Genomic DNA, 27351 nt, shown 5'->3' with positions numbered 1-27351 from the left:
GGCCGGGCAGCGGCCGGGGCGTCCCGCAGCCTCCTGGGGGCCGGGGGCCAGTGCCGGCCCTGCCCGGGGGGTGCTGGGGTCAGGCAGCGCCCGGCGCTGAGCCCCGGCTGCCCCACAGCCCCGGCCCGGCCCCGCAGCTCCCATGGGGTCTATTGAATTGTTGGAGTATGCAGCCTCCTTTTCATCCTGATTTTCCCAGCTGCATCTCCCTCTCCCTTTCCCCATTGGCTGAAGTAGTTGAGAGGTGCAGACTTCCCAATTCACTTACCACATGCCCCCGTAATCTGCACCCCACTTCTGTATAGGTAATGATATTCAGAGCTCTGTTAAGTCTTTCTTCTTATCGAAGTTGATGAATTTCGCAGGACCTCGGCTGAGCAGCAGTCTGTGTGGTCAGTTAATAACATTTTGTGGAACTGGTGGCTTCTTCTGCCCCTTCCTCATGTTCAAGTGCTTGGCCCTATCTCCAAGCAGATTGTCAGCATCTGTTTGTAGAGACATTTTCCTCTTCTTCCTTTCATGGGGGTCCCCCGTTTGCGGGACATCGCCCTGGAGCAGGGTGTCGCCCCTTGCTGCAGCCCCACCCCTCTGGCAGCCAATCAGGGAGGGCGGCACTGATGACTCACCAGTTGCCAGGCAGACCCGCAGCTCTCAGCGTTCCCCACCTGTGTCCCCCCCCTCGGCCCCAGCGCCCCCCGCGAGGGGAATTTGGGGAGGTGGGAGGGGAGAGGTTTTATACGGGGATGAATTTTTATATATTAGAGGAGTTTTTGTCTGACTCTGGGTGTATGGAGGGCTTTGATCTGTCTTTATATCTGGAGAACTTTTAGGCAGAATCTTGGTGTTTCAGAGGTTTTCACAGACACACGGTGCCCATTGACTTCTAGAGAATAACTTGGGCAAGGAGGAACCCCCAGCCTAAGGTGCTCTTCTTTTGTTTTCTCCCCAAACCAGGATTTTTCATTCCCAAGGAGTGCCCAGATGGAGGAGGAGGAGGAAAAGCCCCGCAGATCCCGCAGGAGGTGGGGCTGCAAACCCAGCCCAGGGAGCTGTGAGGAGGAAAGGCCCCCCCTGTGCCAGGAGGGCGGCCGGAGATCCAGCCGGAGCTCAGAGCTGGAGGAGAAGCCTCATGGAGAGGAGAAGCCCCACAAGTGCCTGGAATGTGGGAAGGGTTTCAGCCGTAACTCCTACTTGATCCGGCACCAGGTGATCCACACTGGGGAACGGCCCTATGAGTGTGGGGAGTGTGGGAAGAGCTTCAGATTAAGCTCCCAGCTGATCCGGCACCGGGTGATCCACACAGGGGAAGGACCCTACACCTGCTGGGAATGTGGGAAGAGCTTTGTATGGATCTGCGATCTGAGAACACACCAGCATATCCACACTGGGGAGAGGCCTTACGAGTGTCCTGAGTGTGGGAAGAGTTTTCAGACCAGCGGCAATCTCCTCAAACATGAGCGGATTCACACAGATGAGAGGCCTTTCCGCTGTCCCAACTGTGGGAAGGGCTTCAAGTATAACTCAGACCTCATCAAGCACCAGCGCATCCACACTGGGGAGAGGCCCTACGAGTGTCCCGAGTGTGGGAAGAGGTTTCAGAGCAGCTCTGATCTCCTCAGACATCAGCTGATTCACAGTGATGAGAGGCCCTTCCGCTGCCCTGATTGTGGCAAGGGCTTCAAGTATAACTCTGTCCTCACTGCCCACCGGCGCATCCACACCAAGGAGAGGCCCTGCGAGTGTCCCGAGTGTGGGAAGAGTTTCTCCAGGAGCTCAGCCTTGACCCAACACCAACAGAGGCACTGTAAGGGAATCCCTGCAAGTGTCCCGAGTGCAGGAAGAGCTTCGTGTGCTGCTCCAGCTCCATCCCCCATGGGAGGATTGGCTTTGGATGATCCCCAGTGACCCCTGTTGGGCAGAGCCCTGGTGATCCGTGGTCCTGGTGATCCGTGTTTGGGGGACACCTTGCTGGGGGGAATTCACATCTCCCTGTCTCCTCGTGGGCACCTGGATGAACGCAGGGGCAGGAACATCCATCGGGACACAGACCAACACTGGGAATTCCCTTGGGGAGGGCAGATCTGTTGACTTCCTATCCCAGAAATTCTTTTGTGTTCACTCCTGTCTTCTGCTGGCATCGAGGAATACTGGATAGTTTTGGAGATCTTTTTCAACCTCAGGGATTCCACAATTTTGATTTGCTGTTGCCCGAGGGCATCTTTTGCAGTCACATGGTGATGATCTCGGGCAAATACCAAGATTTTGGAGAGAGTGGGGTGGAAACCCCTCCAGAAATGTTCTTCCCTCCCTCCCAAGAATGTGGATTTTCAGCCGACATGGACAGGGAAATGCTTTCCTTTTGGCCTTGATTTGCGTTTCATTTCTCTTCATCCATTTTAATTATCCGATGTCGCTGTTAGGGACATGGAAGAACGAAGCAGGCAGCAGCAGGTCAAGCAGGAAAGCTTCCTACTTTATTTTCTCTGACTCCATCTTATATACCTTTGAGAAGCAGGCCAGAGATTGGCTACACAGAGAGCCACCTGTTCTACCTCGTTGGTGAACATCACCATCAATCAGCTTTCTCCTCCAAGAGAGAAATATGCAAATAATTAGATAAATTCTATAAATATATGTAGTTTACTTTAAGCTGCATAGGAACAAATGCAAACAATAAAAGCAAGCAAACTTGAGGTAACAATCCAACAGAGGGTAAAAATAAAGACATTGAACTAAGCTGTGGTTGGGATGATGGGGGGACATTGACATGGTGGGACATAGACATGAAGAGTGACATGGAGGCACATGGACATGGCCCTGGCCATTCATGGTGAGACAGAGTGACATGGACACAGGTGCAGATTTGGGGGACAATGACAGGGATGGAAACAGGGTGGGGTGACAGGCAGGGGTGAGGACAGGGTAGGACATGGCCAGTGACATGTGGAGACATGGCCATGGCCAGTGCCATGGGTGGAACATGCAGGGGCTGTGGGGGATGCTGGGTTTGAAGGAGTGGAGGGTTCCTGGGTGAGCCTTGGGGTTTGCTGAAGGCTTTGGGGACCCCAGGCCCAGCAGCTCTGGCTGTGCTGGGAGACCCTGGTGGAGGTTCTGGGGCAGCTGCTCAAGGACCCCCTGACCTGGACCCTCAGCGGGGCATTGGGCTCCTGGAAAGGAATGAAGATCCTTGTCCCCAGGAGGGAAATGCCAGCACTCTCAGGGTGTCTGGGGCAGCTGAGAGGCCCCAAGAGGGAGGGGAAGGCCAGACAGAGCTGTCCCCCCTGACATCTGCACCCCAAAAATCCCAAAACTCGGATTCCTGCCAGGAAAACGCTGTCAGGAGGTGCCTGAGTTAAGGGAAAGGGGGGATGGGACCCCCAGAATGAGCAGGAGGTGCCTGATACCCCCAAAACCAAGCATGGAGGATGGCTGCAGTAGATTGGGGTGCAGTGGGGAAGTGGTGGAAGAGTGGGGAAAAAGAGAGGTTTTGGACAACATAGGAGTGAAGGAGGGGGCTAGCTGGGACCCCCAAATTGCATTGGGAGGGGTCCCACTCCTTTCTAATCCCTGGAATGGATCCAAGGCAGGTTGGGCTGGTGTAGCACTGGGCTCTTGGCCCAGCCTGGGTGCCCCCCATGAGACCCCCTCCTCAAATTTTCTGGGTAAGACCCAGTGGTCCCGGCACCTTTTGGGGATCACTGGGTGCTGTGTTTAAATACAGGTGCCACCCAACGAGTCCCCAGTGTGGGGTGACACGGAGGGAGCACACTGGGGTCCCCACTGTTGATCCATCCGGGGGCCTGTTCTGTTCTCCTCCCCCAATCATATTCCCCCCACAGGGTCCCCCCAAGTTCCTCCCCACTCTCCCCCAGTAAACGAGACTGGAGTGAACTGGGAAACTTTTTTGGGAGCACTGGAAGCAACCAGATGGGGACAGAGGTACTGGAGGTGATATGTGACTTGCCGTTAGGTGCACGAAAGGATGAAGTAGGCAGCAGGATGTCAAGCAGGAAAGCTCTGTACGTTTTTTTCTTACTCCATATATATACACTTTTCCAAACAGGCCAAGATTGGCTACACAGGTAGCCACCTCTTCGACCTTGTTGGTGAACATCATCATTAATCATCTTTCTCCTCCCAGCGGAGAAGAATGTAAACAAAGATAATTTTCTAAAAACACACGTAGTTCACTTGAAGCTGCATGAGAACAAATGCAAACAGTGGAAAGCAGGCAAACTTGAGGCGACATGGACACACGACCCCCCCAAAATCATCCTGCGGATAGAGCGGGGTGTCCTGGCTGGGCCCGAGGCCACGTGGAGGGACTGCGGCCAGCGGCAGCTCAGGAGCTCTGTGGGGAGAGAAAAGGGGGTGACACTGGGCTGGGGGGCCCCAGGGGAGCGCACACCCTTTAGGGAGGGGGGACACGACCGTGGGACCCTCCCTCACCTTCTTGCACAGGCAGAAGCCGAGCCCCAGTGCCAGGAAGACAAAGCCCAACATGAAGCCCCCGATCCTCGTGAGCATCTTGGGGGGTGCAGGGGTACCTTTCGGGGACGGGGGGAGCAGGGTCCAGAAACCAGCGGCAGCTGCCAGGAAGGGACTGGGACGGAATGTGACAGGCTGGGATGGACTGGGACGGAAGATACGAGGACCAGGACACAGTGGAACCAGAACTGGGGTACTTGGGGTCATCCTGGGATTTATTGGGACCACAGTAAGCACTACTGGGAACATGCTGAGGGCAACTCAGTGCTGTTTGTTGGGATTTATTTAGAGAGTGTTATATTTGGATTGATTGAGGGTGAGCAATTCCAGACTGGCCCCTTTGGCCATGCAGAGCCTGTGGGGCCCTGAGCCCACAGGGCCTGCAGGCCACAGTGACGCAGTTAGAAATTCGTAGTTGTGGCACAGCAGAAAAACTCACAGTTTATATAAAGGTGTTCTGGGAAGTAATGGGTTTCTAAATGTAGAATTGTAGTTGTAACAGTTTAGCCACCTTAAGACTTAGATAAATAAGGGTTGTTTGCATTCTTTGTGTAGCCTGTAACTGTAAACTATTTGGTGAACCTATATAACTTGCCTTGGGATGATAATAAAGGGGAATTCAACATGGAAGCCGAATAGGTTTAGATGTGTCATCTGTTCTGTCCGATCTCCTAACAGTCACGACCCTTGCTACTGCTGTTGGTATGTTCTGGGCATGATTTGGATCATACTGGGACTAACTGGAATCATAGTTGGAGTGACTGGAACTGCTGTTCTGGTGAAAGGGCGCAGTTGGAAAAATGCAGGGGGCAGCTGGGATCATACTGGGATCGTACTGGGACTGACAAGGTCACACTTGCAGTGACTGGGATCAAACCAGGCTCATACTGGGAGTGTCTGGAAGTTACTTGGGGTGACTGGACTCAGTTTGGGTTTATGCTTGGTGCAACTGAGACCATAATGGTGCCAAATGGCATTCCAGAGAGAGTGACTGGGAGTGAGTGGGTTCATACTGGAAATTACTGGAGCTATACTGGACTCCTACTGCAAGAGACTGGGAGTGAATGGAACCATACAGGGCAGGACTGGGAGGAACTGGGACCATGCTGGGGACAACTGGGACCTTATTGGGAATGACTGGGAACATAAAAGCGTGAATGGAGTTTCTGTCCTGAGACATTCCTGGGGAGCAGCGGCAGCTCCACATCCGCAGGCTGGTGGGTTGGAGCAGGGGAACCTCTGGCAGCACCTTTGGGGCACAGGTGAGGGCTGGGGGCTCCTCCCGCACTTCATTTTCTCTCTCAAATTCAAATCATCCCCGCCCATTCAAATCCCATTCATTCACATTTTCTCCCCACAATTAGCGCTATCTTGCCCCAGTTACACTTCTCTCCCGAATTAGGCCCTGAGTCCTCTCCCCATCCCCAGCTCCTTCTGGCAGGACGTGTCCAGGACCTTCTGTAAACTGGAGCAGAAAGAGTTAAAAAAATCATCATTATTTTCTTGGTTTCTGGAGTATTTTCCCATGGGTTTCCTGCAGAAAGCTCTTCCTTTTGGGGCGATGACTGAGGGGTCTCCTCGGGCTCCACCCTCTTTCCAGTCCCTTTTTCCAGCTCTTTTCCTCAGCTGACCCAAACCTGTGGATTTTGGCGGGCAGGAGAGGTCGCTCTGCTCGGGGCTCTCGGAGGTGCTGCCAGGGAGGCCCCGAGGTCCCAGCGCGGTTCCCTCCGGCCCCTTGGAGCATTTGGAATCTCCAAGTCTCAGCCATGGCTGTCCGTGGGATTCAATCCCCCTGCAGGGTTTTCCCCCAGACCGGGTTTATTTCCAGAGGGTTTTGTGGTTTCCCTTGGAGCCGGGGCCTGACGGCACCGGAGCGGCCGCGGGTGCCGGGGCAGGAAGGGCTGTGGGACAGCTCCTCCACACAAACCTCCTGGAGGGGGACAGGGACAGGGGATGGAATAGAGAATAAACATGGGATTATAGAAAAAAAAAAAAAAAGTAATCTATGTACGATATCTAAAATAAAATTTAAAATAACAATGAAATAATAAAGTAATGGGAGTGCTTCTCCTGGAACTTTGGGTTTCTTGTCCCAGTTCCAAGTCGGTTCTGAGGCAGCAACCAGTGGGTGGGAGAGACATTGCTGCAGTAGGGCTTCATATTGCCTAAACTAAAGTGTCCAGTACCAAGTAACAGCCTGAGGTTATGGAAATTCTAGAGCCCAAATTGGATTCCCCCATTTGAAGATGAAAGAGGAGCTGCACTTGTGACTCTGCTTCATAACGATGAATGTGAAACTTCAAGCCAATTCCCGGTTCCCTCCCTCTGTCCAGCGGTGCGGGGTGAAGGGATGGGAGTTCACGGTCAGAAGGAGCCGGGCGGCGGCGGGGGCTCAGTCCCGTCCGGAGGAAGAAGAGGAAGAGGAAGGAGCCGGGGCCGCCAGCAGTGTCCGATCCCCGGGGAGCAGCGGGGAGGCCTCGGGGAGCGGTGGAACACAGGGCCCTGTTGGAGCTGCCCCGAGGGGTTTGTGCCACCCCAGGTCCTGAAGGAGTCGCTCAGTGAGATGGGCGAGGTGGGAACAAAAGAGACTAAAATGCAGAGAAGAGACTAAAATGCAAAGAGCTGCACCAATGGCGTCTCTCCTGCCTGCATCTGAAGCAGCTGCCCCAAAGCATGGTCTGGGGATGAATTGAATAAAAGACAGAGTAGAGAGTAAAATAGAATAAAAAGCTACACCTGAGAGTCCCTGGCACCCGGTGTCACTGAAGAGCTGCACCGCGGGATAGGCACTGCTGTGTGTGGCCAGAAGGGCAGCGCCGAGGCGGGTGCGAGGTGTGAATAGAATTGAACATAGAGAATAGAATAAAATACAAGAAAAGAACTGCACGGAGGGTTCTGTGCCACCCGTGTCATGGAAGAACTGCACTGAGCATGGCGAGAAGTGGCAGCAGTAGAGAATAGGATAAAAAAATGACAAAAAACTGCACTGACAGTGGCTGCTCCCCGACAGTAAAGAGCAGAACCGAGGGCTGGTCAGGGCAGCACTGAGGGGTCTCGGCCACTCCGTGTCACTGAAGGAGTCCACAGCGAGGGACAGGTGGGGTACGGCCCCATTGAACCCCTCCAGCTGCATGATGAGCGGTGACCCCATGGGACTGCTCCGGAGCCAGGCAGAGGCAGCAACTTGAGCCAGGGAAGTGGCTTATGAGCAGTGGAGACGAGCAGGGTGTTTCCAACCAGCTCCACTCAGCCCTCGGGAACTTTGGGCGTTCTGGGGGTTGTTCCCATCCAGATCCACTCAGCCTTTGGGCACTGGGCTGGGGTTACCTTGGGCTCCAGAGCCCAGAAACCCTGGGAAATTGATCCCAGGCACTAAAAATTTTTCTCGTGCACTGCGAGGGCCACAGAGGGTCCCTATGAACTCCCATCCCCTCAGTCCCCCCCGAGCACCGAGGGGCATTAGTGCAGCTCAGCTCCCGTGGCTGTTCTGGCACTGGCTGCTGCCCCAGGGCACGGGCTTGCCACACTTGGGCATTAAACAAATTGGAGGTGGATAGCCTTAGAACTCAGGACTTTTCCCTCAGGAACTTGGAGCTGCACGAGAGGGATAAAGGATTCCCTGCACACACCAATGCCCCCAGCAGTGGCTCTGCCCTGCCCAGAATGGAGCTGTGTTTGGGAGAGGTGGGATGGCTGGGATGGGTTCTGCAATGAGACAGCCACATGTTGGGACGAAGAGCTTGGGGCGATCGGGTTACTGAGGAGGTTTTGGGGCACCTTCCAGTCCTTAGAGATGAGTTACTGGGAGTGGGGAGACAGCTGCCTCTGACACTGGAGTGGGGCCCGTATTAGGGAAGGATGTGGGGAGGCTGTATGTTGGGGGTAGATCTGAAACTGGAGGATATCGATCCCAGAAATCAGCAGGTATTGATTAAAGGACAGGCACTCAGATGATGTGTATTGCTGCTCTCTGAAGGAAGAGACAGGACGGTGTGCCAGAGCAGCGAGGAGGAATGCAAAGATGCCTGATGAGGGGGGGATGCTGTAAGAGACCATCCAAAGATCCCTCATCTGCCTCACGACCATCGTCACAGACAGAGACTGAAACTCCTTAAAGGGCTCTAAAACCCCAGCACAGGAGTGCTGGCCTGGCTGAGGTGGGACGTTTGCCAACTGTTGCCTGCAGGTGTGTTCAGTGGAAAAACTCAGCACTCATTTCCATGGGAACATCAGAACCTGAGCAGGAACAATGGGAAAGTCACGGTGAATTGGCTGCACCTGCTGACGGCTGTACCTGTTCTGAGTTAACACTACACCTGCTGACTGCTGTGCCTGTTCTGAGTTCTCAAAACAAACACACTGTAATGATCTCCCCACCTTTTGGCCAACTGCCTGTCGCTTTGGAAAGGACTATGAGGAGCCCTGAGTTAACCAAAGACTTTTGAGACCTCCCCATGGAAGAAGACGGATCGATTGGCCGGACCACGAGGATTTCATCTCTTTGTTGGTGGCTGTTACCCACCTCCTCTTTCTCTTTTCTCGCTGTCCTTTGTTTCCCTTCAAATCCTTCTATGGCGTTTGCTGATGGCACTAATAAAAGTGCATTTGTTTTGATGAATACTGAAATGCCCTCTGTGTTGTTTTCTGCACTCTGAGATCAGTTAATGAACCATCTCGATTCCCGCTTGCATTAGCGGATGGTGACAGATGCTGACCAGAACAGGAGACAAGAACACAAGATTACCAGAGGTCCTGAGATGACGAGGGGCCTTGGGCCCCCAGGGCCAGACAAACCCGGCCTTAGAGCTCGGACTGTGACCAGAGGATCGCTGGGCAGGCGCAAGGCAGCGGGGTCAGAAGTTCATCTCTGAGGAAGACTATTCCTCTTCATCCCCGAGACCCCAGAGACGCCCCCCAGAGACACCTGCGCAGGCACAGGACTGATGAGACGATCGGCACACGGAGCGGGGAGGGTGGAGCCAGGGAATGAATATGCACAGGGCTATTGGGAGACTTGATGTGTCTGGAACATTCGAGAGGGTAAAAGAGAACAGGAGTGGGCGAGGGGCTGCGCTGGCCTTTGGGAGCTGTCCCACATCGCGCCCGGCGCTGAATAAATCACATTCCTGCTTTAACACTCACTCTGTCTCTGAGTTTCAGAGTCTTTCCGTGTGTCAGTCTCAGCTGACTTATTACAATACAAGAGGCTCTCAGGTAAAGGTATGGGGGCAGGAATAACAGCCTTTAACGGGGAGTATTAAGAATAAAAAAGTAGTAATACAAAACAAACAAACAAAAACAGGAAACCATAGATATCCCCCTGGCGTTACGAGGGATGGGTCATGGAAGAGATAAAGAAAACACTTCCCCACCGTGGATTGGCCACAAACGGTTCTGGGGGTGAATCAAGCAAATTCCTGTTTTATTGCTGCTGGTTGGTTCTGTGGGTGAGTTTTAAAAGCCCAGATGTGTTTCGTGTTTGGTTCTGTGCGGACCCGAAAAGCTCGTGTGAGGTGATCGTGGTTTTGGGAGCTGTGGTGTATTTTTGAGGTAATACTGGCATCTTGTGTCCAAAGTCATAATTGCATCAAACTTCCACATTATATATGTATATATTCCTTTCTTACCATGTGCACGAGGGAACTCTTTGACCTCTTTGCATTTTTACTTTTCATTTTTTCTTTCACCGCCTGTTGTTTAAGGGTTTGTTCAGTGTTGGTTGCCAGAAGTTCTGTTCTTAAGGGATTTTGCGTTTTACTTTGATGGAGCACTTTCTATAGGGATTATTTGTGGTATTGTCTTTAAGGTTGGTTTGATTAAGTGCTGTGGGTTTTTCTACTGCTGTTTGTTTTAATGCTTTTTGTTGTGGTGTTGTCTTTATGGTTTATTTGATAAATTGCCAAGTTTTTTTAGTTACTGCTGGGCACTTTTTTATATTTTTGTTTGTTTGTTTGTTTGTTTCTTTTTGTTGTTGTTGTTGTTGTTTTTTAATTTAAAGGCAATGTGAATGTTGCCTTCAGGGTTTATGTGATAAATGCTGTTCTGGGTTATTGCTGTTTGTCTTCATGTTTTTGCTGTGACTGTTGCTTTTTGTTGAGTGTGCCTCGCCACAGACAGTGCCTTGGTGACAATGGTGACAATTCCAACCACGGTGAGACAACTGGAAGAGGTCCCTCTCCCCAGTGGTTTGGGCTCGACCCTTGGGAGTTTGTGACTCCGAAAGTAATTGTGTGATAAGGGGGGACACCAGCAGGTTTATTTAGAGGGACTACACAGGAGTTCTGCAGGGCATGTGGTTGCGTTAGACTAAAAGCAGCCTGCACCAAAAAGGTCTGAATATCCAGACGAAGAGGAGTGGGACCATCTGTTTCTGCAGGCAAGGGCGCAGCCAGCGTGGGTGTTGGTTAAGTGTGGGTCCTGTGGAGAGCAGTGCTGCTGTTCCCTGAGCAGAAGACACAGTGCTTGTGCCCAGTGTGGGGAACAGGGTGAAGAGGACCCCGAACCAGAGAGTTTAGAGTGCTTTTGTGGAAGATCACATGTAGCTCTGGAGATGTGGAGTGTAAAAGCAAAAGACTGGGAAAAGACTGGATGAAAGTGTGAGAAGAGATTTGGGTGGAAACGAAACAGGAGAGAAAAATAATGGGATGAAGAGAGGGAAGGAATTTAGAGGGCTCGTTAGATGAGGCACGGAGGGTTTTCAGCAATCGAGAAGAAAGGTGTAAGCAAGGGATGAGAAAGTTAATGGCAGTAGTAAAAGAGGGAAGGTTTGGGAAGGTTTCGGATGGGATGGGAAGGTTTGGGAAGGGAAGGGAAGGTTTGGGAAGGGAAGGTTTGGGAAGGTTTGGGAAGGTTAGGGAAGGGAAGGGAAGGGAAGGTTTGGGAAGGTTTGGGAAGGTTTGGGAAGGGAAGGTTAGGGAAGGTTAGGGAAGGTTAGGGAAGGTTAGGGAAGGTTAGGGAAGGGAAGGGAAGGTTTGGGAAGGTTAGGGAAGGGAAGGTTAGGGAAGGTTAGGGAAGGTTAGGGAATGGAAGGTTAGGGAAGGGAAGGGAAGGGAAGGTTAGGGAAGGTTAGGGAAGGGAAGGTTAGGGAAGGTTAGGGAAGGTTAGGGAAGGTTAGGGAAGGTTAGGGAAGGGAAGGGAAGGGAAGGGAAGGGAAGGGAAGGGAAGGGAAGGGAAGGGAAGGGAAGGGAAGGGAAGGGAAGGGAAGGGAAGGGAAGGGAAGGGAAGGGAAGGGAAGGGAAGGGAAGGGAAGGGAAGGGAAGGGAAGGGAAGGGAAGGGAAGGGAAGGGAAGGTGTCACCCTGATTTTCAGCCTTCTGATTAGATTGACATTCTTGTACTGGAGATTCTCACGCATGTAACATAAACAGATTAGATTGTTTTCGTATTTCTCTCTGTGGTGGATTTCTGAGTTGACCACTGGGGTCAGAGGGGTGTTCCTCTGTTTTACCCTGTCTGTGTAGCAGACTTCGCTGTTCTCTCCCTTGCCCCTTGGCCTCTGGAATGGACTCTCTCTCAAGACAAATTTGTCGCCCTTCGTGAGCTTGGTTCAAGAGCTGTTAAACCAGGATCATCTGGAACCTTCTACCAGTCCCTGGAACACTCCTGTTTTCTGCATCGAAAAGAAGTCTGGGACATGGAGGTTGTTACAAGACAGAAAGTTAATGCCGTGGTGGACAGCCTGGGGATGTTGCAGGCTGATGTGCCATCACCCACCATGCTTCCCGATTGATCCTTATTGTGACTCTGAAATACTGTTTTTTGTGATTCATTTGCATCCTACAGGTATCACTGGCCGATGGAATGATGAATGGTCCGATCCCTTGCATGTCTCGGACTGGGTCTTCCTGCCCCATCAGCCGCAAAAGACTGCAAACACATTGTTTGAGCTCATTGCTCAATTGATAATTAATGCAGGCAACAGTGCTTGCAATTGATGGGTGAGGATCTCACAAAATTCATACTCTCGGTGCTGTGGGAGAAATTTGACTGGAGCTTTGCAGGCAGTGTTTCTCTGCCAAATGCTCTGGGAAATTTTTCAGGGCAGGTCGCTTTTCATCTGCCCAGCCATGAGCTATATCAAGTGGCAAAATTCTTTAAAATTCCTTTGCGGCCCAAAAATGGTCAGAAGCCAGTGCAAGGACCCACCGTCTCTACAGACAGTTCGGGAAGGACACGACAGGCCATTGCTGCTTGGAAGGATGGATCTAGGGGTCAAGTTTTGGAAGATCATGAGGATGGGGCAGCCCAGCTGGTTGAACTGAGGGCTGCCATCATGGCATTTCCAATGTTTTCCCAGGAACCTTTCATTTTAGTCATGGATTCCGTTTCTGTGGCCGACATGGCACAGAGGTTGGGTCATTCAGTTTTGAAGGGGGTCAGCAATGTTGCGTTATTTCATTTGCTGAAGTCCCTGTGTTGTGCCCCTGAGGCTGGGTTCTTCAAAACAAAAACAGGGAATGCAGGATGAACCCCGCACAATGGATTGGCAAAGGTTTTGTGTGCCATCAGGCACAGTAAGGTGCTGCAGTATTCTAATGACCCTGTCATATTGAAAGCAAGAATCCGTGACCGAAATGAAGGTCAACAAGTGGAGGAACCACTGAGTGACAACTTGGATGTTGATGACATGAGTGGCCACTCTGATGTCCTTTCCATGTAAAGAAATTTAACATTGTTAATTTTCTCTTTCCTTTTTTCTTTTTTTTAACGGTAAAAGGGTGAGATGTCGCCCCAAGTTTGGCTGCTTTACACTCTTTGGATTTTGTTGCCACGCAGCTTCAAGAAAACTATGTGCATTTTTAGAATTTATCTATTTTGTTTACGTATTTCTCCTTTGGGAGGATAAAGAAGATTGATGGTGATGATCATCAACGAGGTTGAAGAGGTGGCTACCTGTGTAGCCAATCTTTGGCCTGCTTGTAAAAGTGTATATAAGATGGATATAAAGAGAATTAAAGTGGAGAGAGCTTTCCCTGCTGACCTTTCTGCTGCCTGCTCGTTCTTCCATGTCCCTAACAGCGACATCGGATATTAAAATGGATGAAGAGAAATGAAACGCAAATCAAGGCCAAAAGAAAAGCATTTCCCTGTCCATGTCGGCTGAAAATCCACATTCTTGGGAGGGAGGGAAGAACATTTCTGGAGGGGTTTCCACCCCACTCTCTCCAAAATCTTGGTATTTGCCCGAGATCATCACCATGTGACTGCAAAAGATGCCCTCGGGCAACAGCAAATCAAAATTGTGGAATCCCTGAGGTTGGAAAAGATCTCCAAAACTATCCAGTATTCCTCGATGCCAGCAGAAGACAGGAGTGAACACAAAAGAATTTCTGGGATAGGAAGTCAACAGATCTGCCCTCCCCAAGGAATTCCCAGTGTTGGTCTGTGTCCCGATGGACGTTCCTGCCCCTGCATTCATCCAGGTGTCCACGGGGAGTCAGGAAGATATGGAGCACCCCCAGCCAGTAGTTTTCCCAACACGGATCACCAGGACCATGAATCACCAGGGCTCTGCCCAACGGGGGTCACTGGGGATCATCCAACGCCGATCCTCCCGTGGGGGATGGAGCTGGAGCAGCACACGAAGCTCTTCCTGCACTTGGGGCACTCGTAAGAATTCCCTGACGGTGCCGCTGTTGGTGTTGGGTCAGGGCTGAGCTCCTGGAGAAGCTCTTTCCACATTTGGCACACTCGTAGGGCCTCTACTTGGTGTGGATGCGCTGGTGCCTGATGAGGTGTGACTTGTGCTTGAAGCCCTTTCCGCAGTCGGGGCAGCGGAAGGGCCTCTCATCCGTGTGAATCCGCTGATGGACAAGGAGAATGGAGCTGGTCTGAAACCTCTTCTCACACTGCGGACACTCGTAGGGCCTCTCCCCGGTGTGGATGTGCCAGTGGCTGATGAGGTGTGAGTTTTGATTGAAGCCCTTCCCACAGTCAGGGCAGCGGAAGGGCCTCTCATCCGTGTGAATCCGTTGATGGACATGGAGACTGGAGCTGGACTGAAACATCTTCCCACACTCGGGACACTCGTAGGGCGTCTCCCCAGTGTGGATGCGCTGGTGAATCCTCAGGTCGGAGCTCCATCCAAAGCTCTTCCCACATTCCAAGCAGGTGTAGGGTCCTTCCCCTGTGTGGATCACCCGGTGCCGGATCAAGTGGGAGCTTGTTCTGAAGCTCTTCCCACATTCCCCACAGTCATAGGGTTTTTCCCCAGTGTGCGTCACCTGGTGCTGGATCAGGATGGAGCTGTCCTTGAAGCTCTTCCCACACTCCCCACACTCATAGGGCCGTTCCCCAGTGTGAACCCTCTGGTGCTGGATCAAGTTCTAGTTACGGCGGAAACCCTTCCCACATTCCAGGCACTTGTGGGGCTTCTCCCCTCCATGAGGCTTCTCCTCCAGCTCTGAGCTCCGGCTGGATCTCCGGCCGCCCTCCTGGCACGGGGGGGCCTTTCCTCCTCACTGCTCCCTGGGCTGGGTTTCCAGACCCTCCTCCTGCGGGATCTGCGGGGCTTTTCCTCCTCCTCCTCCATCTGGGCACTCCTTGGGAATGAAAAATCCTGGTTTGGGGAGAAAACAAAAGGAGAGCACCTTAGGCTGGGGGTTCCTCCTCGCCCAAGTTATTCTCTACAAGTCAATGGGCACCGTGTGTCTGTGAAAACCTCTGAAACACCAAGATTCAGCATAAAAGACCTCCAGATATAAAGACAGATCAAAGGCTCTCCATACATGCAGATTCAGGCAAAGCCTTTTCTGATATATAAAGATTCATCCCCGTATAAAACCTCTCCCCTCCCACCTCCCCAAATTCCCCTCGCGGGGGGCGCTGGGGCCGAGGGGGGCACAGGTGGGGAACGCTGAGAGCTGCGGGTCTGCCTGGCAACTGGTGAGTCATCAGTGCCGCCCTCTCTGATTGGCTGAGCGCTGCCAGAGGGGTGGGGCTGCAGCAAGGGGCGACACCCTGCTCCAGGGCGATGTCCCGCAAACAGGGGACCCCCATGAAAGGAAGAAGAGGAAAATGTCTCTACAAACAGATGCTGACAATCTGCTTGGAGATAGGGCCAAGCACTTGAACATGAGGAAGGGGCAGAAGAAGCCATCAGTTCCACAAAATGTAATTAACTGACCACACAGACTACTGCTCAGCCAAGGTCCTGCGAAATTCATCAGCTTCGACAAGAAGAAAGACTTAACAGAGCTCTGAATATCATTACCTATACAGAAGTGGGGTGCAGATTACGGGGGCATGTGGTAAGTGAATTGGAAAATCTGTACCTCTCCAGTACTTCAGCCAAAGGGGAAAGGGAGAGGGAGATGCAGCTGGGAAAATCAGGATGAAAAGGAGGCTGCATACTCCAACAATTCAATAGACCCCATGGGAGCTGCGGGGCCGGGCCGGGGCTGTGGGGCAGCCGGGGCTCAGCGCCGGGCGCTGCCTGACCCCAGCACCCCCCGGGCAGGGCCGGCACTGGCCCCCGGCCCCCAGGAGGCTGCGGGACGCCCCGGCCGCTGCCCGGCCCCGTGGAGCTGCCGGCCCTGCCCGCCGGGGGAGCCGCCTTGGGACACTGCGGCACCACAGGCCCCGGCTCTGGGATACGGGCTCTGCAGGGCACGGGGAGAACAAGGGACAGCAGCCAGGAACGGCTGCCAAATGGGCATTATACACGGAGGGATCGAGGTCATCTTGTAAGGATTTGGTTTGGGTGGCTGGAGAAAGGAATGATTTGCAGAAAGCTCAGCAGCTGTCAGAGGATGAGCACCCACAGGCACTCAGGGGGGCTGCACCAGGGCCACAAGAAGCCCCTGCAGCACTTGGTCACAAAGGCACAGCAGGGGAAGGCAAGAAGGGAGGAGGAAAAGGCCGAGCTGAAGGCAAAGGCCATGGCAGAGTTTCCACAGCCCCTGAGGGATGAAGCCCAGAGCCCAAGGAGAGAAACAACTTGTGCCAGAACACACAGGAGTGTAACTTGTTAGGAAGGACCAATGAACAGAATTCACAGGAATTTAGTTGCTAGGCAAAGGCCACAGAGAGAAGATGTATATCGTCAAAACTCAGGAAAGAGGGACTTAGCTATTGTGAAGACCCAATAAAGCAGAACCACTTGATTAAGAAACCAGCAAGAACCAGGCTCCTGGTTTTGGCCTGAGAAAACTGACCTGGGAATTAGCCAAACCTTCACTGCATCTGCTCAGAGATGGAGGTCCAATAGCCAACACCGAGGAAGACTTCTTACTTCATCAGGACACCCCTGACCACAACCACCAGAAGGCGTAGCACCATGAAAGACTGATTGTAATATACAGTCCAAGAAGGTGGAGAACGGGCAGAGAATGGGTGGGCAGGGAGCTGGAGTTCTGTGGGATCTCAGTGTATTCAAACCTGGAACCTGTCTCGGCTAAGCACACACAATTGGTGGAAATATCCCCTCTGTGTCCCTGGAGCTGGAATAAAACAAACCTGCTGTACAATTCCCAATCGTGCAGTCCTTATTCCACACTGCACCACGACTGAGCAGCACTGAAGGCACCGGAGCAGCAGCCAGGGCTCCACAGCGGGGGAAGCCCCTGTGCCTGCCCACAGATCCTCTGCTGGAATCGTCTGCCTGGCCACCTCCTCGGCCATCTCCACACACTGGGGGCCAAGCCTTGCTGCCACTGCTTGAGCTTCAGGCCTTTCTGTGCCTGCACTGCCACAGGGGCTGGGGAAGGCACCGGGACAATTCCACTCTGGCTCTCAGTCACACTCACACACTGGGCTCGATGGGATCACATTGATGGGAAATAGACCAAGTTTAAAAATGTTTTAAAATTTACTTCTCTAGTCAGACTTGCTTTGCCTTTGCCTTGCAGAAAGGAATTTTAAGGGAATTTTTAGAGGATGTTACACCACTCAACCGAGATGAGCTTAACATCTCAATGGACAGGGAATAGCTCAAAGGACACCCACAAAGACCGCGACCATCAACAAAACATCAACGACCATCAGCAAACATTAAGGAACACCTACCCCAGACACTGCCCCTGGAAGAGTTGGAGACACCTGATCTGGAAAACTGATAAGTGCCGACCTAATTAACATCAGAGCCAAAGAAATCCCGGTCCTATAGGAAACCAAATACTAAGCACTACACAAACTGGAAACAATGAAAATTGAATCAGTGGATTTCTGTGGGGTTTGGACTGTAAAAATTTAAGGCTAAATCTAGTGAACCTCATTTGTCAAAGAATTATTCTCTCTGCACACACGGGCTATGTGTGGAAGAAATTATTTCTGTTGCACATCCTGGCCAGAATAAAGTAATGCCTTGATTTTCTAACACTAGAAACGCTGTTGAAGAGTTTTGGTTCTTCCCAGAGTTTCAGTGACAAAATTACATTAGAATTAAATTAGAAATTTTTTTTCCTAATAATCCTATTTTTATATTGCCAATTGCGTTTGGGCAAAACTAGAAGAGCTTTAAAGGTGACGCTTTAACTTGTAAACATTTACTAGAATATGGTAAAAAAAAAAAAAAAAAAAAAAAAAAACAGCGGGAGAAGAAGCAGGAGGAGGGGGAGAAACGTGTGAGTGAAGGCTGCTCTGGAAGAGAAGTTTCCTTCCAGGCAGCCAAGAAAGGAACTTTAGAAATGCAAATTAACACTGCTGGGGAAAAGTGTGGACAATCACCAGGCTCTTCTTGCCTGGGGGAGGAATTGGGCTGATTCCCTCTGGCCCTCAGCCCAAGCTCTGCCTGCTTGCACAGATGGAATTGGCACAGCCAAAGGCAGAGCCCACAGTGAGGATTTCTGACTCTGCAACACAAATTGCTTCGGCTGCAAAGGGAAACAGCAAATGGAGAATGTTGTGAAACCTTCACTACAATAAGTGAGGGGGGAATCATCCCTCTCCCCACTCCAACATGTGCTGTCACTGTCTGTGTCACACAGGGAGCATTAGACCAATGGAGGGTTTGTGCTAGCACAAGTTCAGAGAAATCAGTTGGGAATCCAAGTATGTGATGACTTCATTAGACAAAAGAGATCAATTGATGCAGCCCTGGCTTTGAAGGAGCACTCAAAAATGGGGAAAAGATAAACAGACACCAGCACAAATCCTACAACACCAGGGACCAGCCCCTGGGAACCCGAACCAATTCAGATCAGGAGCCACAGAACCCACTGATCATCTCAATGGCAGAATTAGATTACAAGATGTCCTCGAAATAAAAACCAACCAGACAGATCCAGCGCCTGAGTCCAGCTCACCAATCCACTCAAAGGAAGAATGCAACATTTATTTCACCATGGGATGGGATCAGATTATCGATTAGCAGAAGGAGGAGGACAGTGTGGAAATTAAATGATTTAAGATCCTGCTTGCTAATACATGACAACAGAAAAGTGGTGAAACAGAAAACACTTTGGGCCGTGCAGGACACTTTGCTGAGGGCAGCTCATTCAGCAGCTGAGCAAGGGGATGCAGGTGGCAGCCAGGCCTCCTGAGCCACACACGGCTACAGAAGGACAGGGAAGGAGCTCACTGACTATGAGCCCAAAGCCAAAGGGCACCCAGCAAGGAAAAACAGAGTCAGGGAGTGAATCTGCTTGGAGATAGGGCCAGGGACTTGGGGATGAGGAAGGAACGGGAGAAATCATCACTTCCAGAAAATGTTACTCACTGACACGGACTGCTGCTCAGCCAAGCTCCCGCGAAATTCCTGACCATGGAGAAGAAGAACAAAGATTGAACAGAGCCACGAACATCGGATGTTGCACAAAAGCGGGGTGCATATTAACGAGGACATGCCGGAGGCGGATCGGGAAGTCGCAACTTTCCAAGTCCCTTCGCCACTGGGCAAAGGGACAGGGAGATGCAGAAGGGAAAATCAGGATAAAAAGGAGCCCGCGTCCTACAACAACTGGAGAGAGCCCACGGCAAATGCCGCACGGCCTCTCCCTTTGGTCATCCATAAAGTCACTTTTACAGGACTCCTCGGTCTCCTCTGGGGACACAAACCTCTGGCGACGGGAATGTTCCCGCACAGCCCCGGGGACAGGGCGGCCACCCCCGTCCTACCCACGGGAACCGGGACGGGCCAGCGCTGCTCCGGCACCGGCTCCTGCCGAGGCAGCGGCGGGAAGGAGACCGCGGGCAGCCGCTCCCGCAGCGCCCTCAGGCCACGGGCAACACGGCGCCCACACGGCACAAGGAAGCCGCCAGAGCCCCCTGCCGCCCCCTCCGGCCGCAGCCGGCCCCGAGCCCCGGCACAAGCGAGCGCGGCTCCCACCTGCGCTGGGGCCGCCTCCGAGCTCCGCCGCCGCCTCAGCGGGCTCCGGCCGCTGCCGCCGCTCCCGGGGTCGCACACGCGCTCCCACAATGGCGCCTCCAACCGGCCACGGGCGCCCGGGGGGCGGCCCCGGGGCCGGGCTTGGCCCCGCTCCGCCCAATCAGCGCGCAGCCACCACCGGCACTGACGGCAGAATCGGCCAATGGCGGCCAGCGAGGGGCGGGCTCTGCACACGGCCCGGCCCCGCCCCGCGCTCTCAGGCCCCGCCCCCGGGCTGTGTGAGGGGAAAGCCGGAGATGAGGAACAGCCCCGGGACGGGCCCGGGCCCGAGTCGGGATTGAGCTGAAAACACAAAGTTCTCCGCAGCTCCCGGCCCGCCTGGCCCAGCCCTGCGTGTTCGCCGCCACCGGCTCCGAGGAAAGCCGTCGGTTCTCCTGGCCCGAATTAGGAGCATCAGCGCATGGCTTTGATTTCCCCCGAAAGGGAAAATCCCCAACGCCCTCGGGCTGAGCGGAGGCGGGGGGAGATTTGTGGCAGAAAACTCCCAAAGTCGTTTTCCCGCAGCGTTGGGAAGAACGAACCAAAGCCAAGTGAGGTGGGGCCCCCCACCCATCCCGGGGGTTCGGCCCCTCCCGTTTCACCCCCGGGAACAGCGCCGGGACTGGGGGGGCCCGAGCGGGACTGGGGGGCACAGGGGGGTCCCCGGCACCGGGGGGTCCCTCGGGGCTCGGTCCTGTTTCCCCCCTGTTATCAGCCGGGACCCTCCGTTATCACTAGAGACGCTCCCCAATTTACCGGGCCCCCCAATGCTCCGGGACCCGCATTCACTGCCCCCCCGATCCATGAGCTCCCCCCAGTGCTCCAGGTCCCCCCACTCACCGCCCCTCCCATACCCATGGGACACCCCTCACCGCGCCCCCCCCACTCAGCAGGACCCCCCCAATCCCTGGGACCCCACCCAGACCCCCCCGTGCGGTCATGACGGCTGCACCCCCTGAGGCCCCCCGAGGCCCCCCGCTGGGGCCGGGCTGACTCCACCCCCGGGGTCGCCGCTGCGCGGAGCCTTTCATTAACCGCCCATCCGGCTTCTGTCCCCGCCCATAGGGGGCGTGGCAGCGAGGAGTGGCCAATGGTGAGCGGCGGAGCTGGGAGGGGGCAGGGATTAGGAAGGGCGTGGGAAAAAAGGCGGGGTCGCAGGAGCGATGACCAATGAGGAGAGGAGAGGGCGTGGCCTGGGATAGGCATGAAGAGATTGCAGAAATGGGCGTGGCATAAATGGGGCGTGGAAACAGGCGGGGACTGAACGGAACCGAGAGGATTTACTGGTCTGCGTCAAAACCTGTACGGATATGTATGGACCAGTACAGACCCGTATGGACCAGTACAGACCAGTATGGAACAGTATGGATCAGTATGGAACAGTATGAACTAGTATAGACTAGTACACACCAGTACCGACCAGTATAAACCAGTACAGAGCAGTTTGGATGAGCTGGGCTCTGGGCCAGGCACGGACTGGCCATGGGGCTGATGGTGCTGTGTGCGGCCGTGTGTCAATGAAAACCAGTATGGACCAGTATGGACCAGTATAGAGTGGTATAGACCAGTTCGGACCAGTATAGACCAGTATAGACCAGTATGCATATATACAGACCAGTAGAGACTTCTACCTGCCCTGGCCAGTATAGACCAGATTAGACCAGTAGGGACAGTGTAAACCAGTATAGACCAGTATGAGCCACTATAGAGCAGTATGGACCAGCATGGACCAGCTGAGAGCAGTAGGGACCAGTTCAGACCAGTTCAGACCAGTATGCATTTGTACAGACCACGATGGAGTTTCCCATGCCCTGATCAGTTATAGAGCAATATAGACCAGTATAGACCAGTATGAACCAGTTCAGATCTTCTGCCGCCCTGGGATGGGGACACTGGGAGAGGACTGGGGACACTGGGCTGATGCCATGGGTGGCACTGGGGACAGTGGGGTGACCCTGGGACTCACTGGGGAGTGGCACTGGCACAGAGACAATGGGGGTGGGGACACTGGGGTGAGACTGGGGACACCGGGCTGGTGACATTGCTATGGTGACACTGGGGAGTGACGTCACTTCTTCCTGTTTGCTCCCGGCTGTGCCACAACCCCGTGTGTCTGCGACTGTCATCAGATCCTGTTTGCCCCCCGGAGTGTCCCCAGAGTGTCCCCAAGGCGTCCCCGCCGTGTTCCCAGCGGCCATGGAGCCCCGCGAGGTGCGGCAATCCCGGCGCGGGGTGGTGGAAGGGGACAGGGGGGACATGGGGGTAGTAGAGGGGACAGGGGACTGCAAAGGGGACAGGAAGAGGTGGGAGGAAGGGAGAAGGTGACAGAGGGGTGAAAGGAAGTGAGGATGGTGGCGGGGAAGCGACAGCAGGGGGGTGGCAGGGGGTGGCAGGAAGGACAGCGGGAGGTGGCAGAGGGGACAGCTTGGGGTGGCAGGGGGGACAAGGGGGTGACAAAAGGACAGAGGGGACAGCTGAGCCCTCCAGGGAGGGGACAAAGGGACCCCGGGAGGGCACAGAGGCCAATCTAGGAAGCCACAAGTGCCATGAGGACCCCGCCACCTCCCGTGTCCCCTCCCCAGGTGTCCCCTCCCCAGGTGCTGGAGGCTCTGGTGGCCCCAGTGGCCACCCTGGGTGAGCTGGCAGCCACTGTGACCGTGCCACGCAGGCGCGTGTGGCCGCTCCTGTACCCAGAGTCTCTGCATAAAAAACTGAGGGACTTCACCTGGACCCTCCGGGACACCCTGGACCACCCCAGTGTCAATGTCCTGGACCAGCATGGTGTCACCTCCCTGGATCAGGCCGTGGCCGCTCTCGAGGCCACCTCGGGGGTCACCTGGGCTGATATGAGAGCCACGGTCAGAGCCTGGCAGGGGTCATTGCGCCTGCTCGAGGAGAACTGGTACCTGCTGGAGTGCAAGGCCACTGAGCTCTGCAATACCTGGAAGATCTCAGGCCACCGACGAGGCCACCACCACCAGTCCAGGCTGGGAGAACTGCAGGATGACACCCTTCCCAGCCAAGGGACAGCTGGGGACAACCAGGTGACCGCAGCCCCACAGCCGTCAGTGGCCCTGCCCTTGGTGGTGGCCACCAAGGCCAGGGAAGAGGCTGTGATGGCCACCAGGAGGGGACAGCGGCAGAAGGAGGCCCTGGAGCTGCTGAAGCACTTGGAGGTCGCGTGTTCTAAAGCCAAGGTGCTCCCCTTGGAGCTGCTGCGTGGGCTTGGGCACATTGAGGCTGCCCTGGAGGGGACAGAGGAGGTGTCCCGCAATGTCCCCAAGGCCTTGGCAGCCATGGTGGCCAAGGCCAAGCTGCTGTGTGAGGCCAGCGCCCGCCTGGCCAGGCGTCACCTGTTGGTGACACTTGGGGAAATCGACTTCCTCCTCTTGAGTCCCAGTGGCAGCTCCGGTGGCCCTGGTGGCCCCCGTGGCCGTGCGGTGGCCGAGCGCTGCCAAAGAGCCATCGAAGACATCCCCAGGCTGCTGGAGGACAGTCATGACACTGTTGTGACATCATCGGGACAGTGGTGTCACTGGGGAGACTTGAGGACACTAGAGTGTCCCCAGCTCCTCGTGCCACCAAGAGCCCCTCGTGTGTCACCGGGAGCGGCCCCGCCCCCGTGCGAGGGTCCTCGGTGTCCCCAGGGTCTTTCTCTGTGTCACACGCCACCCTCGGACACCCACCAGGGACACCCCCGAGCATCGGGACCCAACTGCACCAGGACCAGCCCCTCCCTCAAGCACCGGGACCCTCACCCATCACCATCCTCATCATCCTCGTGCACTGGGACCCTCCCTGTTCACGAGGACTGGGACTGGACCCCCCCTCGTGTACCGACCCCCCCCGAGCATGAGGCCCGGACCCCCTTTTGTGCCCCCCACCCATCCCAGGGGGTCCGGCTCCTCCCCTTTCACCCCCCGGGAACAGCGCCAGGACTGGGGGGGCCCGAGCGGGACTTGGGGGGCACAGGGGGGTCCCCAGCACTGGCGGGGGTTTCTTGGGCGATGGCCCCCTCCACCCCCCCGTTATCATCAGGGACCCCCCCCAATTTACTGGGGCCCCCAACGCACTGGGACCCCCAGATTCACTGCCCCCTCCCTTCACCGACGCCCCCCAAAGTGCTGGGGCCCCTCCGATCCATGAGCCCCCCCCAGTGCGCCAGGACCCCCCCACTCACCGCCCCTCCCCCTCCCATGGGACGTCCCATTCACTGAGACCCCCCCCTCGGAACTCCCCGAGGCCCCCCCATTAACTGAACCCCCCGGAACGCCCCCAGCCCCTCGCCCCTGGGCTCCCCCGAGCCCCCGGCCCGCGTTGGGCCCCGCCGGGGCCGGGCTGGCTCCACCCCCCGGGGCCGCGGCTGCGGCGAGCCTCCCGTCTTCTGGTCACGCCCACAGAGGGGCGGGGCCACACATGGCAGCCAATGGTGAGCGGCAGAGCGGGGAGGAAGTGGGGATTGGGAATGGGAGCATGGAAAGAAAGGCGGGGCCACAGGAACGGTGGCCAATGGGGAGAGGACGGGGCGTCGCCTAGGAGCGGCAGGAAAGGCTCGCTGAAATGGGTGGGGTGAGAAATGGGGACGTGGAAATGGGAGGGGCCTGAAAGGAAACGAAGGGATCGAATGGCATGAGTCAAAAGTGGTATGGATCCATATGGATCAGTACAAACCAGTATGGAACAGTATAGACCAGTATGGACGAGTATAAACCAGTATGGATCAGTATGGAGGAGTATGAACAGGTGTAGACCGGTATGGACCAGTATAGGCCAGCATGGACTAGTACAGACCAGTATAGACCAGTACAGAGCAGTTTGGATGAGTTGGGCTCTGGGCTGGGCAAGGGCTGGCCGTGGGGCTGATGGTGCTGCCAGAGGCTGTGTGTGAATAAAAACCAGTATGGACCAGTGTGGACCAGTATAGAGTGGTATAAACCAGTTTAGGCCAGTACAGAGCAGTATGTGTATATAGAGACCAGTAGAGACTTCTACCTGCCCTGACCAGTATAGACCAGTATGAACCAGTTCAGACCAGTTCAGATCTTCTGCTGCCCCAGGATGGGCACACTGGGAGGGGACTGGGGACACTGGGCTGATGTCATGGGTGGCACTGGGGACACTGGGGTGACCCTGGGACTCACTGGGGTGGTGGCACTGCACGGTGGCAATGGGAGTGAAACTGGGGACACCGGGCTGGTGACATTGCTATGGTGACGCTGTGGCAGTGACGTCACTTCTTCCTGTTTCCTCTTCCTGTTTGCTCCCGGCTGTGCCACAACCCCGTGTGTCTGCGACTGTCATCAGGTCCTGTTCGCCACCCGGAGTGTCCCTGGAGTGTCCCCAGACTGTGTCCAGCAGACATGGACCCACGCAAGGTGCCACAATCTCAGCCCAGGAGGGCGGGAGGGGACAAGGGAGGAGACGGAGGGGGGGTTGGCAGGAGGGGACAGGATGGCATGGGAGGAAGGGTGGAGGTGACAGAGGGTGAAGGGCACTGAGAGTGGCAGGAGGGGACAAGAGAGGGTGGCAGGGAAGTGGCAAGAGTGGATGAGGGGGTGACAAAGGGACAGAGGGGACAGCTGAGGTCTCCAGGGAGGAGACAAAGGGGACCCTGGGAGGGAACAGGAGCCACCCCAGGAGGTCACCCCAGGAAGACACGAGGTCCCTGTCCCCTCCCCAGGATCTGGAGGCGCTGGTGGCCATGGTGGCCATCCTGGGTGAGCTGGCGGCCACCGTGACCACGCCACACAAGGATGTATGGCCGCTCCTGTACCCAGAGTCCCTGCACAGAGACCTGTCGGGATTGACCTGGACCCTGCAGAGCACCCTGGACCACGTCGCTGTCATCTTTGTGCGCCAGGGCCTGGCCATCCTCAGGGCCACCCCGAGGCCCACCAAGGCCGATGTGACAACCGCAGAGAGAGTCTGGCAGGAGTCAGTGGAAATCCTCCAACACAGCTGGGACAAGGTGTACGTGGTCGCCATGAAGATCTTCAGCACCTTGGAGGGTGAGGACACTGCCGAGGCCACCAACGAGGCCATCAACAAGGCCACCAACAAGGATCCTGCTGAGGCCACTGCCACCAGCCTGGCCAGGGACCTGTGGGACAAGATCCCCCCTAGCCAAGGGACAGCTGGGGACAGCCTGGTGGCCACAGCCCCACAGCCATCAGTGGCCCTGCCCTCGGCAATGGTCGCCCACGATGCCCCTGTGGCGGCGGCTACTGAGGGCAGGGAAGAGCCCATGGTGGCCACCAGGCAGGTGGAGGTGGCCACCAGTAGAGGACAGCAGGTGAAGGAGGCCCGGGAGCTGCTGGAGCGCTTCATAGATACGTGTGACGGAGGCACCGGGTTCCCCTGGGACCTGGATTCCTGGCTCGATGGCCTCGAGGGCAGCGAGGAGTGGACAGAGGAGGAGTCCCCTGATGACCCCGATGCTGCGCTGGTCGAGGCCAAGCGGCTGTGTGGGGCTGACTGGCTGTGGGAGGCCAGCGCCCGCCTGACCAAGGATCACCTGGTGGGGACACTTAAGGAAATCCGTATATGCCTCTGTCTGACCTTTACTGGCTTTAATGTCCGTGATAGCCCCATTGGCCCCATAGTGGCCGAGCGGTGCCAAAAAGCCATGGAGGACATCCCGAGGCTGCTGGGGGTCAGTGAGGTCACCAGTGTGACATCATAGGGTGCCGGTTCTTTCCCATCTATTTCTACAATTCCATCCCTACCTTTCCTGATCAACTCAGCAATCTGCAGCCTATTTTCAGTCATCGGCCACTGCTCAACCCAAACAGGAGTGTCAGACAACCAGGTGATTTTTAAAATGGGCGGCTGCTCTGCAGTGGCTGTTAGGAAAAATGCTGCTCCGTAGTTATTTGGACACCAAGCTGAGATAACACATCTCTGCCCAACAGTCCCTGAAGCTGTGGAGGTAAAGGCATTACATACAAATAAGTTGCAACAACATGTTCGCCTAAGAAGGTGACACGAATAGGGTCTTTACTCATGGAGGGAATTTTCAGTCCATCCACTCCCAGAATGTTGGTATCACGAGGTTTCAAGGGCCAAGTAGATGGCCAATACTTGCTGTTCAATATCGAAACATCCGATCCAGTGTCAATCAAAAGGCTCAACTGAATGGAATGAAGGCCACGTTGCAACATTACAGGCTCGGTTGGTCATTTCTTTAAGTCCAGGACAAGGAATACCTCATGACCGGTTGATCCAAACCCCTTGTCTCCTCTTTCAATTTCATTTGACTCTTTTGGACGCTGACATTGTGGCAGAAGATTTTCAAATGCTACAATTTGAGCAATCCTGCTACCTTTTGGGATTGTCATGGGTGGCCTCACAGTAAATGCCAAGATATGAATTTGACCTGTGTAATCTGCATCGATAGGTCCTGGAAGCACAATTACACCCTGTTTGCCTGTGGAGGATCTTCCAAGCAAAATAGCACCAATCAAAGAATCAGTACTGTACATTGGACCATAAACATTTGTGGGAATTTCAGTGACTTCGTTACCTTTTAGGGTAACTTCTTCTGCTGTGTAAATGTCCACC

At 54.8% G+C, this 27351-nt stretch overlaps 2 protein-coding genes and 1 pseudogene across 4 annotated transcripts in view; 2 read left to right on the top strand and 1 right to left on the bottom strand.

Annotated features, from left to right (window-relative positions):
• Positions 1–26594, top strand: part of LOC136375105 (uncharacterized) — a 72503-nt gene extending 45909 nt beyond the window's left edge. The window contains exons 2-3 of one of the 3 annotated variants that reach the window (XM_066340466.1): positions 21921–22002; positions 25472–26594. In XM_066340466.1, coding sequence (XP_066196563.1) covers positions 21988–22002; positions 25472–26473 — 1017 coding nt within the window. In that variant the 5' untranslated portion in view covers positions 21921–21987 and the 3' untranslated portion in view covers positions 26474–26594. Of the gene's footprint in view, positions 1–21920; positions 22003–22388; positions 22637–25068; positions 25167–25471 lie in introns of those variants that run through there. The other 2 variants (XR_010746034.1, XM_066340465.1) reach the window with 2 other exon arrangements.
• LOC136375101 (zinc finger protein 436-like) lies at positions 841–1905 on the top strand. The gene has a single exon (XM_066340457.1). It carries the CDS (start codon positions 982–984, stop codon positions 1903–1905), a length of 924 nt encoding a protein of 307 aa, XP_066196554.1. The 5' UTR covers positions 841–981.
• Positions 13519–14926, bottom strand: LOC136375108 (zinc finger protein 436-like; annotated as a pseudogene).
• Positions 26595–27351: the final 757 nt, after the last annotated feature.

The sequence above is a fragment of the Sylvia atricapilla genome, unplaced genomic scaffold, assembly GCF_009819655.1.
Source record: "Sylvia atricapilla isolate bSylAtr1 unplaced genomic scaffold, bSylAtr1.pri scaffold_91_arrow_ctg1, whole genome shotgun sequence".
In the NCBI taxonomy this organism is placed as follows: Eukaryota; Metazoa; Chordata; class Aves; order Passeriformes; family Sylviidae; genus Sylvia; species Sylvia atricapilla.
This window is presented reverse-complemented; position numbering and strand designations above follow the sequence as displayed.

Bases quoted from the DNA above. Each gene is read 5' to 3' on its own strand.
- LOC136375101 (XM_066340457.1), top strand. From the start codon at position 982: ATGGAGGAGGAGGAGGAAAAGCCCCGCAGATCCCGCAGGAGGTGGGGC.